Consider the following 13,137-nt stretch of genomic DNA (forward strand, 5'->3'; position numbering starts at 1 on the left):
TCATTCTCATTGTTTATTGTTTTGCGTATCTGCTATGATGAAATATACTGTTTTAAGTTTTCTCTTTTTTGACGTTTTTCCGTGGGTTGGGAATATTGTGATGTCAGTGTATCTCATATTCTGTTAACACAACTAATAACAAACACAGTACTTTGCCATGTAATTTGATAAAATAATAATCCATACCCACTGAGCCTTAAAAGTGTGACATTTGAAGTCCACTTTTCTTGTTTTCATGTGATGGATACGCACCAGTAATAAAACAATAAATAAATAAAATGTGTCACTGGGTGAGGTACTGCAAGTTATAACTATGTTACCACCATCTGTAGTTTACTGAGCACCTCATCAGGTCTCAGACCCAAGTACTCAACTCTGCCACTGTGACACAAAGGCAGCCATAGACAATATGTAAACAAATGGGCATGACTGTGTTCCCATAAAACCTTTTGTTGTGAACATTGAAATTTAAATTTTATATAGTTTTCACATGTAACAAAATAATATTCTTTTGATATTCTCCAACCCATTAGAAAATATAAAAACCCTTTTTAGCTCACAGGCCATACAAAAACTTAGCAGGAAAAATTTGACCCTTTGGCTACAGTTTTCCAGCCCCTGATATAAATGGTTAATAGGGCTCTTGAAATAGAATGAACATCCTGCAAGGAAAATCCTAATAATTATCTGCAGCTGAAAGCATTAAACTCTCTCAGCGTCCTTAGGAATTAGGCTTTTTCTTGGGCGCTCGCTGCCTCTGGTGCTAACACTGGGATGCATATACTACTTTATGTGCTGTGTTTTTTATTCTTGGATACATTTGATTTTTTCACATAAGTCCACATGTACTTCTATAAGAGTGTGACTTGTAATAAAGGGTTAATGAAGAAAAGAAGAAGAAGAAGAGGGAGCTTAGATTGGTAGAGACATCCAGAGGTCTCACCTGAGCGGGAGAAGAAAAGACGTGAAAGTGTTCTAAATGGCTAATCTTTCTGGGGAGAGGGTTTAGGAAAGACTACTAGAACATATGGTGTTAAGGGAAATAGCTGGTATCCTGTTTCAGAGTAAAAATATAGAAATATGTGCAAGATTTTGAGTACAGAGAAAGGGAAAGAAACTGTAAGAATGCAATGACAATGTAATAGCACTTTCACATTCACAGAGGAGAAACTGGAATGAATTTGATTAAACCAATAAAAATAAGGAAAAAAGAACAATGTTAATAAATAATAATAATAACAGAAGGAACAACATTAAGTATTAGTCATTACACTAAATGTGAATGGCCAAATTCTATTTAAATGCTGAGGCTGAGAGATTGGGTTAAAGTGCAAAATCTAGTTATATGCTGTTTATAAGAAATATACTTAAAGTGGAAAGTAAAGGTTAAGAATAAGAAGATGGGCAAAAAGTAAGTATAAATGGTAATATTAAATTCAGACAAGGTGAAATTTAAGACTAAAAATACTGACAAAGGTAAAGAAGGACATCATGTAACGACAAAAGGCTCAGTTATAAGCTTGTACACACCAAATATAAAAACGAAACAGTGGAAACCTAAGGACAGCTTGATAAAAAATAGAATTATAATGATAGGGTGGCACTTCAGAGTCCATATTTTAAAATCAGGCCTACTAGACATAAGGACAAAGAGGCAGAATATAATCAATAAGCTTGATTTTTAGATAAATGTAAACTCTTACACTTCTTGAATAGAGTATACACTTTTTTTTCTATGCCTATGGAACATTTACAAAAACTGAATATTCAGCAGTTAACATTAAACAAATATTTGTAGAACATCTACTGTGTGTTGTCTTAAGGGCTAGGGATGTAACAGTGAATGAAAAAAGACAAAATCTCTGCCCACATGGAACTTAGATTGTAGTTGTATTTGTGGCCACAGAGAAAAAACCCTAATAGATTTTAAAAAGTAAAATCATGAACCACTAAAATTAGAAATAAAGCAGTTATATGTAGATATAGGCAGATATGGAGAGAGAGAGAGATACAAGGTGTGCGTATGCCTGTGTGTGTGTTCATTCTTTCACATATTCTAGGCTTGAGAATTAACAAGCAGTAAATTGCTCCTCATTTGGTTAAGGCTGTTTCTCATACTATCATAGAATGTTGAATCTCTTAGTAATAACATTTTTCTCTTTTTCAGTGTTCTTTCAATCTTTTGATTACTTTGCAGAGAAAGCTTTAGATTTGTTCAAAGGTATCTTGAACACTCCCCTATTACATTCTAACCTGCTTTTTAACAAATAGAAAACAAGGCCAAGATTCCAGAGCCTTATAGTAGCAATAGTATGTAACTAGGATTATTCTTTGGGGTTTTTTTTTTGCATTGTATGTACTTTTACCATTAGCTTCCTCTGTTTATGGCTAGTGACTCTTTTCTTTAGAGTACTATATAAAGTCTCCTTTCTAGGCAGATGTAAAGAAAAATATTAGGTAAATAGTAGGTCAGGTATGCAAAGATCTAGCAAAAATGATGTGGGGTAAAGGATGTATAAAAGCTGAGGCTGGAACCACTGGGCCATGTCCCCAGGAGGTCACTTGCATCTCAGCCACATGCAGATTCAGACCAGCTGCTCCTTCTCTGGTGATCCAAAGCCTCGTAGAAAACTGGGTCTTTCTAGTCAAGGACAGAGACTCATGCCTGCATCAGAGGAATATGCAAAGGGCTAGGAGAGGAAACAAGGAACTCTGCCAAGGTGGGAGGAAGTAGGCTGGTGAGGGAAAAGCACAAAGTGGTGACCTTTTAAGTGTATCTTGTAAGACTGCAAGGTTCACTGCTCAGACACTAGGGACTTGGGGGGGAAACAGGAAGGTGAAGGAGGGGCATTCCAGGTCCAGGGACTGCTTCTGTAAAGCATAGAGGCCAAGCAATGCCTGGCCCTGGGCATCTGGGAGGGCAGGAGCAAGGAGCTTAAAGAGGCAGGCAGGACCAGCCATCGATGCTAGGCCCTTCACCCTGCAGGGGGAGTGATGCAGGTTGGGGGCTATGGGGGGTGTTCTAGGTCACCTGTGCTAGAGAAATCCTTGGAGCAGGGCCGGCCCGGGCAGCCTGGAAAGGGGAGGCTCAGCCTCTCTCACCTACCCTTCTGTATCCTAGTCTCGCCCTGAGGCTCTGGGCACCTGGTCTGTCTGGAGCCGCAGAGCTCAATGATCTGGCAGCCACTCACCCTATGGAGCCAGGCTTCTCCACTAGCAACAATCACGACTTCTCAGGACTGTGTGAACATGAAGGAGGTGGGGCAGGTGAGGGTCTGGTGCTTAGGACAATGAGTGCTCTGCAATACCTGCTGGCTTCCACAGCAGACTTCTCACTGTTACCACGCCCCAGGATGCCCTCCTCACCTCCCCAAGGTACCACCTTCTCAAGGGTCTCACCACAGCCCTCCCTATACCTGGCAGCGTGCACAGCTCCACCCCAGTAATTTTCTGCAAAATAAATGGGGTCCTGCCAGCTCTTACTCAGAAATCTGTTTTAGGTCTACACCACCTGCAGGACAAAGACAATACCCAACCTTAGCATGTTAGCTGGCTGGCAGTTGGGTCCCAGGGCATGGCAGGTATATGTGCTATATGTAACATGCTGAGTACTCCACCTGGCACAGAATGGGTCCTGAGTAAACAGTGGGTATTATCGGTACTATTTATTTGGCCTTTCCTCTGGAAATGCAGATGCCTGGGTTCCCAGCAAGGGTGATAGCAGACGTTGTCCCCCTCCCACAGCGGTGGGGTAAGGCCAGGTGTGCCAGCCATCCTGGGTCTGGCACCCACTGGCGCCGGTCAGGGAAGGCCTTAGGGCTGGGCCACAGGAGCTGGCAGCATCGGCCCAACCAAGTGTAAACACACAGATGCCATCAGGAGCTCTCACCAGCTTTGAAGTCTGAAGCGGCGCTGCCTCCTGGCTCCTGGCTCTGCCCCGCTCCACTGCCAACGGCTTGTTAAATGTGCCCAGGGCACCAGGGAGCGTGCTGGCCTGGGGTGCAGGCTGGCTTATGACCTGCCTCTGGCACAACTTGGGCCCATCATTCTGAGCAGGGATGGTCTGGCAGGCTTGGAGGGCCCTAGCGGATCAACTGCAGGGCCCCTTGCTCTTGCCAGAAGCCATGCTGTGGTCTAGCTGGCCACTCAGCCTGTTCTGTTGGCCCTCACCCCCCTGAGGTTGGCCCTCAACCCCCTGGGTCCCTGCCAGAGGGTTGAAGGCCACATTGGCTCCCAGGCTACTTGAGAAAACAGAGGTTCCCCTGAAACAGAGGTTGAGAAGCTCTTTTCCCAGGGAGATGATCAAATGGCTGCCCTCGTATTCTGGTCCCAACCCAAATCCTCAGCCTTTCTTCTGACTTCCAGTGTCAGAGTGTGATAACTAAGCATCGTGCTTGGCTGCTGGAGTGCTTGTTCACCTCCCCTTGAAAATTGCTTTTTTGCCCGTATAGAGACACAGGAGCAGGACAACTTGACATGCTGGAAAGAGCCAGTTCTAGAAACTGATGGACTGAGCTGGGCACAAGCTCAGTGTGGCTGTGGACAACTCACTGTCCCCCAGAACCTGTTTCTTCTTTAAGAGCTGGTCAGGCATTGATGAGACCTGGGCTACTTTAGGGCCTCTGCTCTTCCCAACACACCAGACCGTGGCCTGCACTGAGGAGGAGGCACTATCCGTGGGAAAAGTTTTCTGATGATACTGGAATAACACCATCATCCTAGGGCCCCTTCCAGAATTTGTCAATCCTGGTGGCTTTCAAGTGGCTTAGAAGAGTTAACACCTCATTTTTAAGGGACTCATCCATAATCAGGCAGCCTCTGAGTTCTTCCCATTCCTCATTGGATCCAAGGACTGCTGGCTTCTGTCTTCCGAGAGGACTTTGCTGGTAGGGCGGGTAAGAGGGAGAGAAGCAGAGAGCTGTGGGCAGCTCCAAGCATGTGGTTGGTGTTGAGTACATGTTCTGTTCTTCTGGCTTCTCTTGGGCAGATTAGATAACTGGATCTTGTGATTTCTGTGCATCTGAGATCTCCTGCACCAAATGCTGTCTTATTCTTCAGCTTGTCCCACAATTTGACATCCACTAATTGAGATTCTTTCCTCTGGGTCATCATTCTCTGTCAAGTCTTAGGTGTTATCATCAACATCAACACCCCTGATCCTAACAATAGCCTTTTTCAAGGAAGAAACTGAGTTTCAGAGAAATCCCTTGCTCAAGGTCGTAGAGCTGTAAGAGACAGAGTCAGAAGTCAGACCTCCCAAGCCATTCCTGTCCTGCGCACGTGGTTCTCCTCACCGCATACCTGGAGTCGGCACAGGCCTCCATTTCATGGCAGGTTTTCCTGCCTGCCTTCGTATCACTTCTACAATTTGAATTAGAATGGTCACTTCACAGCTTGGGCAATTCCCAGTCCTCATCATGGGAGCCAAGCCCTGAAAGAGAAAGACACACACATGTAATGACATAATTGTGTGCACCGGCAGCCAAGTCCCTGCTCAAAGGCCAGGGACAATGGGGACTCACCTGGCGTGTAAGCAAACACCTGGACTTCCATGTGCATAGTGACTGTTCCTTAGGAGCTGAGTCCCTCCAGTGACTGAAGGCTAATAAATAGAGCAAATTATTCATGCAGACAGTGAGAATCCCCACTTAGCGCCATTGTTGTAACTGTGCTGACCTGGATTCAGCATTGTTCCCTAGAAGCAAGGCCTACTGAGCAGATCCCACATGCATTGCCTTTGGTTTGATGTCACAATGATTGATTTCAAAATGAAAACCCTCCAACTGTTCTCTGAAGGTCTTTCCTTATTGGATGTGCTTGTGTCTGATCTCTGAGGTCTCTCTCCTTTAGCTGGAAGAGTCTATAATTTGGTGAAGAACCCAACCATAACACACGCATGCACACACCTTCTAGTGATGGACAGGACAGACCAAAGCCATGTTCCCCTGTCCTCACCTCCTGACCCCCAGGACAGATCATGACCCCTGGTCTTCCTGAAGTTCTCCAGAGATGTGGGTCTCACAGCATCCTGTAGGAAGGGCTGTCTCCCTCTTTCTAGCCAGACTTCCTTCTGATTAAATGAGGTTTCATGCAGCTGACAATCACTGAGTCCTCGCCCCCGGTACACACAGTGGTAGTTTCTGGAGGTATAGGTTTTGGAGATGCAAAAATGTGGTCAGCCCAGCTTCTGCCTTCCAGGACTGCCTTCCTCCCCTCCCCGCATCCAGCTGGTGAGGCTGGTGTAGATAAGCCACTGCTGTGCTGAGAGACAGGCACACAGGCTTCTCTGTAGCCAATTCCCAGTGCAACCCTCTGTCCGATTCTGAGGCCAGCAGTCTCATGGAGGGGGCCTTCCATTAGTCAGCGATGTCTTCTCAGATCTGCAGGTGGCGGCCGTTGAGTCTAGGCCCTACATCTGCTGCCCCTGTAGTTCTGTGTGGTGTGTCTGAGGGAGTCCTAAGGGAGGGAGAGTGCTCTGCCCAGGGATGGGGCAGGCAGAGGCCAGACCAAAAACAACTGTTTACAAGTTCTCCTCTGCACCCATTTAAACCTCCAGCAACTCTGTTTCCCCATATTATAGATGAAGATGCCCGCACCCACAGAGGTTAGGCCTCTGGCCAGAGTCCCTAGGCACCCAGACTTGGGATTTGAATGCAGGTGGTCTGGCTCCAGAGTCCAGGTTCTAACCTGTGGTGCTAGCAGTGCCGTGCCTTTTCTCTTCTTCTGTTGTCTCCAGTGTGCCCATTTTTTTTTCCAGTTATGGAGACCTGTACGGTAAATCCTCACTTAACATTGTCACTAGCTTCTTGGAAACCATGAGTTTAAGGGAAAGGATGTATAACAAAACCAATTTATTTTTTTCATTAATGTTATAACAAAATAACTTTGATATATATTCAAATAACTTTGAATAAAGCAACATTATTTAAGGGCCTGCTGTACATTATTTTGTTTAAAGTAACAGTTTCTAAGAACTTTCGATGACATGAAGTAAGGACTTGCTTTACTGGAAATTGACTATTTGGATTTCATGGGAAGGGCAGTTTGCCTCTTGGCCCCTATAACCATAGATGGGGAAAGTTTAGCCTTCCTCCAACAGCAGTGTAGTCCTTCTCAGTGCGGCAGGGGCTGACTGGGCTGGAACATCTTCTTGTGACAGTGACGTGTTTGGGCCCTACTATAAGTGCTGCATCTTGAGGGCCAGGATCTGCCCTCTTTCCCTCCTCTCCTCCTCCCTTCCAAATAACCTGGGAGGGGCTGGGGTCCCTGAACTTGGGGATTGTATTCTGCAGTGACTTGGGGTTTCCCACAGCTGGGACTGGCAGGGATGGGGCTGCCCAGTGTCCCTGGGCCAGATTTCTAGGCCCGTTTGTGTCCAGCCAGTCATGGCATGGCTCTGGTGAGCCAAAGGATGGAGAAAGTCGTCTGGGCCCATTTGCTGCTATGGCATCTCCCGGCAGACAGAGCCTAGCCCTTCCTGCGGCAGGAAAAGCACCAGCCTCTGGATCTAGACAGTCTGAGGTGGAATGGGGCATTGCCACACTCACTACCTCCATGACTTTGAGCAAATCATTTCACTTTACTGAGCCTCCTGTTCCTGTCAGGGCTTTCCTAAAGATTAAATAATGATATGGGGGCACCTCACCCATGACATGGCTGAGGACACTGCCACTCACCTGCTGCAGGGAAAGAGGTGAAAGAGCAGAGTGTGAAGGATTGGGAGAGTCAGAGGGAGATGAGGTTTACTTGCTGACTTTTCTCTGCTTCCCCAGCCTCCCCTCCCCTGGGACGGCCATGCCCAGAGTGCCAGTGTCCTCTGTGGGACCAACACAAATGCAAAGATCCACCCAGCTGCTGTGAAATGACAGTGTGGGGCCACTAGCAGGCAGTCTTGCCAGCACTCTCGAGACCACACGGGGTTCCTGACTGTGCAGCCGTCCAGCTCCTGCCCTCACAGTGCCTCCCCCAACAAATGGAATTGCAGACACAGAAGTTTGCAGGAGAGTATGCTTCACCCACTTAGCACTATTGTGTCTTCTAGCCAAGCCATAAAACAAGAGAGCAGGAGCGACAGAGACACTCCCTTTGAACTTGAAATCCTTTCTAAACTGCCACTCCAGCCCCAGAGGCCCTTCTCAGAAGGTCAGAAAAAGCCCACTCGCTCCTTACCTTATCCCGGATGCTTAAAACAATATTGTGGGAATGTAGGTCAGTGAACCGAGCTGCACCACACACCAGCAGGATTCCAGGGGCCAACCAGCCTGTGCACTGGCCCACTAGGTCAGATGAGAACATAAACAAGGAACGCTGGGAGCCCTCAGCTTCCCCTGGCCCTAGTCTTTTGTTTATGTAGCACTTAAACTAACTTTGGGGTCGTCTCTGTCTGGCATGAAAGCCCTGGAGCTTTTTGAAGTTCCCCTGAAGTTAATAAAATTAGTCTGCCCTCATTGCAAGACCCTGGCTTGGGGAAAGATGGATCCTCTGCTGTCTTTGTGGCATTTAGCTTTTTAAAGTTAATATTTTATAACCAAAAGAAAGGAGGGGGCAGGGGAGAAGATATAGTAAACGTCTTCTGGAAGGCTAATAGGTAGCATGCCTGCCATCCCAGGCTCTGATTACCCTGGAGCCAGGCCTCTAGGCCCACTGGGAGGCTGAGCAGTGGGCCTGCTGTGTTTAGCATGAGGGAACCAGCACTGGGGACTGTCACTGTGTTCTCCCAGGTAGACAGGAGGAAACTAGCCCAGGCTGGGCTATTGGCTCACTCTCAGATGAATCGTGCCTCCCAAGGACATATCCTTGGGATAGCCACTTGAGTAATGTATTTCTACCCCCCGGCGTCGTCTTCTTGATGTCATGCATGGGACTAGTGCGGTTGGCCTCCTCACACTCAGTGAGCGCCCATTCACCAAGCCTGTGGTGGGTCAGGGCCACGTGAGGTACATGGAGCCCTTTCCTCGCAGAACTCCCAGTCTGATGAGGGAGACAGACAGGTCAGCTGTCAGGGATAAGACATAGTGGCCAGGCTCTCAGAACAGAGGGGTCTTGGCCTCAGTCCTGGGGGCCAAGGGGAGAGGAGGTGCCTGCAATGTCGGGGAAGCTGTCTGAAGGAGGAAATGCCCAAGGTGGGCCTTAGGTGGGAGTAGAGTCCCCAGTGGACAAGCTGGGACTAGCATTACAGGAGCACCACACAGGTAGGGAGGGAGGCATAACAGAGGGATATGAGGACCGGGGAGTGATAAATATGTCCATTAGCTTGATCATGATGATGGTTTCACAGGCATGTATATGTATACACAAATTTAGACTTATCCAATTATTTACTTTTAATATGTTCATGTTATTGTATATCAGTTATAGCTGAATGAAGCTGTTAAAAAAAAAAAAAAAAAAGCCTACAGGCATGAGTGAGCCTTGCAAATGTACCAACAACTACAGCCATGTATTCTTTCAACATTTACTCACACATTCAAGGAATAGATAGTAAGCGCCTATTTCATGTGCAGAGAAGGTAGCTGTGGAGGAGAGGGACATATTTCTGCCTGGAGCTTGTGCTCTGATTGGAAGCAATAAACAAGTAAACAGATAAGATCAATGGCATAACATCAGGTGGCGATCTGTGCTCTGAAGAGAGACAGGGCAGGATGAAGATTGGAGAGGAGTGGGGGCTGGAATATAGGAAGAAGGAGCCATGGGCCACAGGGGACGCTGTAGGCACCAGGCCTTGATTTGAGCCTGCTCTGGGCCGGGTGCTGCTGGGCACCAGGGGCTGCACAGAGATGGGGCGCTCATAGGATCTGTCGCTGAGAAGTGCAAAGGCTGTGGGCTGTGGGGTGGAGGGAGAATTCTGTTATGTTCCTCTAGCACATGTGATTGTTCACAGCTACAGGCCTGTTTCATGGTAGGCTCTTATAGGAGTAAAACAAGAATATTAATACCGACTTATTGAGAACTTTCTGCTCTGCTAAGGACACCTGCCTGTATTATCCCTTTGGTCCTGGTGGGGCCTCTTACAAGCTGTTTCTCTGAGAAAGTTGTAAGCTCTTAGTCCAGGGACTGTGCCTGTTTTGTTTCTTGGCCACTGCAATGCTTGAGGGCAGGTCTTATATCTCAGTCAGATGTAACCCCAGGGCCTAGCTATGCAGAGGCCCGAGTAGTAGCTCTCTGGGGTGACCACAATGCATGAGAACCAATGAAAGCTGCCTGGGTGGGGACGGGGGGTTGCAATTGTCACCCTTGCTGGACCAGAGGCCATCAAAGGAAAATGTTCTGTCTTTGGAGATGTCAGGAGAGGATGGGAGGTCCGCCTGGTGTGGGTAGAAGAAATGCACTTCTTGGTTTGTTTTTACATTTTTAAATTCTATTAATTTATTTGCAAATAGGTGATGCATTCATGTATTTCAGTAGCCAAAAATAGAAAAGGTATATGGTGAAAAGTCCCCAGGCACCCTGCTCCCTTTCCTGGAGACATCAGTTTCTCCTGATTACTTCTGTGTATGCACCCCTGCCCTGCCCCCATCCATACACAGCCTGCAACATGCACTATGCCTCGCACTCTGCTTTTTAACGTGAAACACAATACTCTAGGAGTTTTTGTATCTGTCCGTACATGCTGCCTGCTCTTCTCTGTGGTCACATCGTCACCTCTGGAGGCTGTGCTCCACTTGTTGAACTCAGGCTGGACTTCTAAGTCATTGTCAACTTTTGCTGCTGTAAACACTGCTGCAGTGAGTGACCTTGGGTGGATCTCCTATCCTGACATCTTCTCCAGCAAGCACATCAGTGGGTTGCATTCCTAGAAGTGAAATTGATGGTGTAGATTGTATGTGCATTGCTCATTTCCATAGCAGCTGTCAGACTGGTGGGCTCTTCTTATCATGGGGCCCAAGTTTGCTACTGGAGGCGGGATCTACAGAGCAGAGGTGGGGTGAGAAGCTGGGCGGGGCAGGCAAGGCCACCTGGCCATGCTGCCATCCCAAAAGCAGTACCTGGGCTGGAGCTGCCAGAGACTCAGAAGGGAGGGAGTGACACTACCAGTTGCTGATCGAGCCTCTGGGGAGAAGGTTCAGGATGAACACAGCTCATAGTGAAATCAGGGCTACACCAAGCTGACTTTTTCACAGACATGTGTGTCCCTCCTCTCAGCCTGGGCACCCACAAAGAGACAGCAGTGGCCAACGTGGCCAGCAGGAGATACGAGCTCTACAAAGGCCTGGCCATGGCCATCAGGGGCTAGGGGAAACAAGCAATTCTGCCTGGACTGAGGGAGGGCGTCATGGAGGAAAGGAGGTAGGGCTGTGGAGGAAAAGTGGGCCAGGCCAAGATGGGCTTCCAGGCACAGCTAGAGTGAGCAAAAGTAAAGCCTCGGGCCAACGTGCATAGGGGTGTGTGCAGTGGGTGGGAGACAAAGGCCAGGCTTTCCAGGGCTCCTGTGGGAGGGGAAACTGGAATGAGGAGGCCAGTTCTAGAAGGCCTTGGATGCAAGCTCAGGAGTGGCCTGGGTGACTGTGACAGCTTCAAGGAGAGCGCTGCTGGCTATCTAGGCAGGTGCCCTGGGGACAGGCTGGGTCATTGTGGCCCCCTGGGGGTGGGGGGGGCTGTAACAGGGGCTTGAATTCAAAGCTACTTCTACCCCCTGTGCTCTGTGACCTTGGATAGATGACAGAACTGTGCCATGCCTCCATTTCCTCATCTGTAAAGTGCCGCCACAGAGCTGCTGTGGGGACTGAGGTGCTCTCTGTGGAAAGTGCTCACAGTGTGCCAGTTTTGAAGGGCCCGTTGTTACAGTGACAGTTGCCAGTCCCAGGTTTCTGCCCTGCTCCCATGCATTTCGTTATCAGTTAGGTGGGCTCATTGCCCTGCTACCCCCAGGGATCCTAGAGCAGGCAGCAGCCAGCCATGCCCAGGGCCCGGGAGAGCTGGGGCTAGGCACACAGTCACAGCTCTTTCAGTGTGCACCACTAACGCCCTCTGTCTGTGGCTGGGTGTGTGGGGACAGGCGATGGATGACTACAGTGTGATCGGCCGCTCCCTGTTTAAAAAGGAGACCAACATCCAGCTCTTCGTGGGGCTCAAGGTGCACCTGTCCACTGGAGAACTGGGCGTCATCGACAGTGCCTTCGGCCAGAGCGGCAAGTTCAAGATCCACATCCCAGGTAAGTGCAGCCACTTCCTCCCAGTTTAGGGACACCGTGCGGGGCACAGAGAGATGGCAGAGCAGTGCCAAGGCGGCGCTCCTCGGCTCAGGTTCCTAATCCTGCCTTTACGGAGACACGGGGTGACTTGGCCTGCGTGGTGGCATGGCCTCTGGCTGGGAAGCCAGTATGGGTTCTGAGAAGAGCCTGGATGTGGAGTGAAGATCTGGTCTGAGCAGGGTCAAAATTGGAGTCTGAGTTCCCACTGCACCATTTACCATCTGAGGGGGGGCCTTGGGCCTGCTCCTCGGTTTCTCTGTGGAGGCAGGAATAATATTGAGCTTACAGGCAGTTTGGAGGAGAGCAGTTGAGGGAGACCGCTGGGGGCCTGGCATACCATCCTGGCACCCGGTAGGGTTTCCAGGGATGTGAATTGTCACCCTCCTTTGCCCAGCACAGACCCCCAGACTCAGCACTGCCCACTGAGTTTGTGCTGGGGCCTGTCCACGGGCTGGGTCAGAGGGTGTGTTTGCTGCTGGAGAGCCCTTGGATTTTGTCAGTGAACTCATCCTTCAATCACTTCTGCATTTATTCAGCCTACAATGTATCGTGTTCTTCTGTGTCACAGGCATTGTGCTTGGTGCTGGGGATATGGAGCTTACAGTTGTAGGAAGATACAAACAATAAACATACTAAAGAAATCCCTGTCAGATGGCAGTAGGCACCGCATAGAAAGATAAAGCAGGGACGGGATGGAATTGCTGAGCATGCTGCTTTGGATAGGGTGATCAGGGAAGGACAGAGGGAGGGAAGGAGCCACATGGGTAGTCAGGGAGAGCATGCCACAGCAAGGGGGAAGTGAAGGCAAAGGCCCTGGGGTGACAGTGAGCTCCAAGTGCATTTGCAGGTCAGTTGTTTGGCAGAAGTGCACTGAGCAGAGAGGTGTGTAGGACACAGGCCAGGGCTCATACTGTGCACCGGGAGCCATGGGAAGGACTGAAGCCTG

General features: G+C 48.7%; 1 protein-coding gene across 3 annotated transcripts in view; it reads left to right on the forward strand.

The window, feature by feature from the left end:
- EEFSEC (eukaryotic elongation factor, selenocysteine-tRNA specific) overlaps positions 1–13,137 on the forward strand; it is a 254,499-nt gene that overhangs the window by 193,572 nt on the left and 47,790 nt on the right. For all 3 annotated transcript variants that reach the window (XM_007985455.3, XM_007985456.3, XM_038003471.2), the window contains one exon: positions 11,996–12,152. In XM_007985455.3, coding sequence (XP_007983646.2) covers positions 11,996–12,152 — 157 coding nt within the window. The remainder of the gene's footprint in view (positions 1–11,995; positions 12,153–13,137) is intronic.

Source organism: Chlorocebus sabaeus, chromosome 22, assembly GCF_047675955.1.
Source record: "Chlorocebus sabaeus isolate Y175 chromosome 22, mChlSab1.0.hap1, whole genome shotgun sequence".
In the NCBI taxonomy this organism is placed as follows: domain Eukaryota; kingdom Metazoa; phylum Chordata; class Mammalia; order Primates; family Cercopithecidae; genus Chlorocebus; species Chlorocebus sabaeus.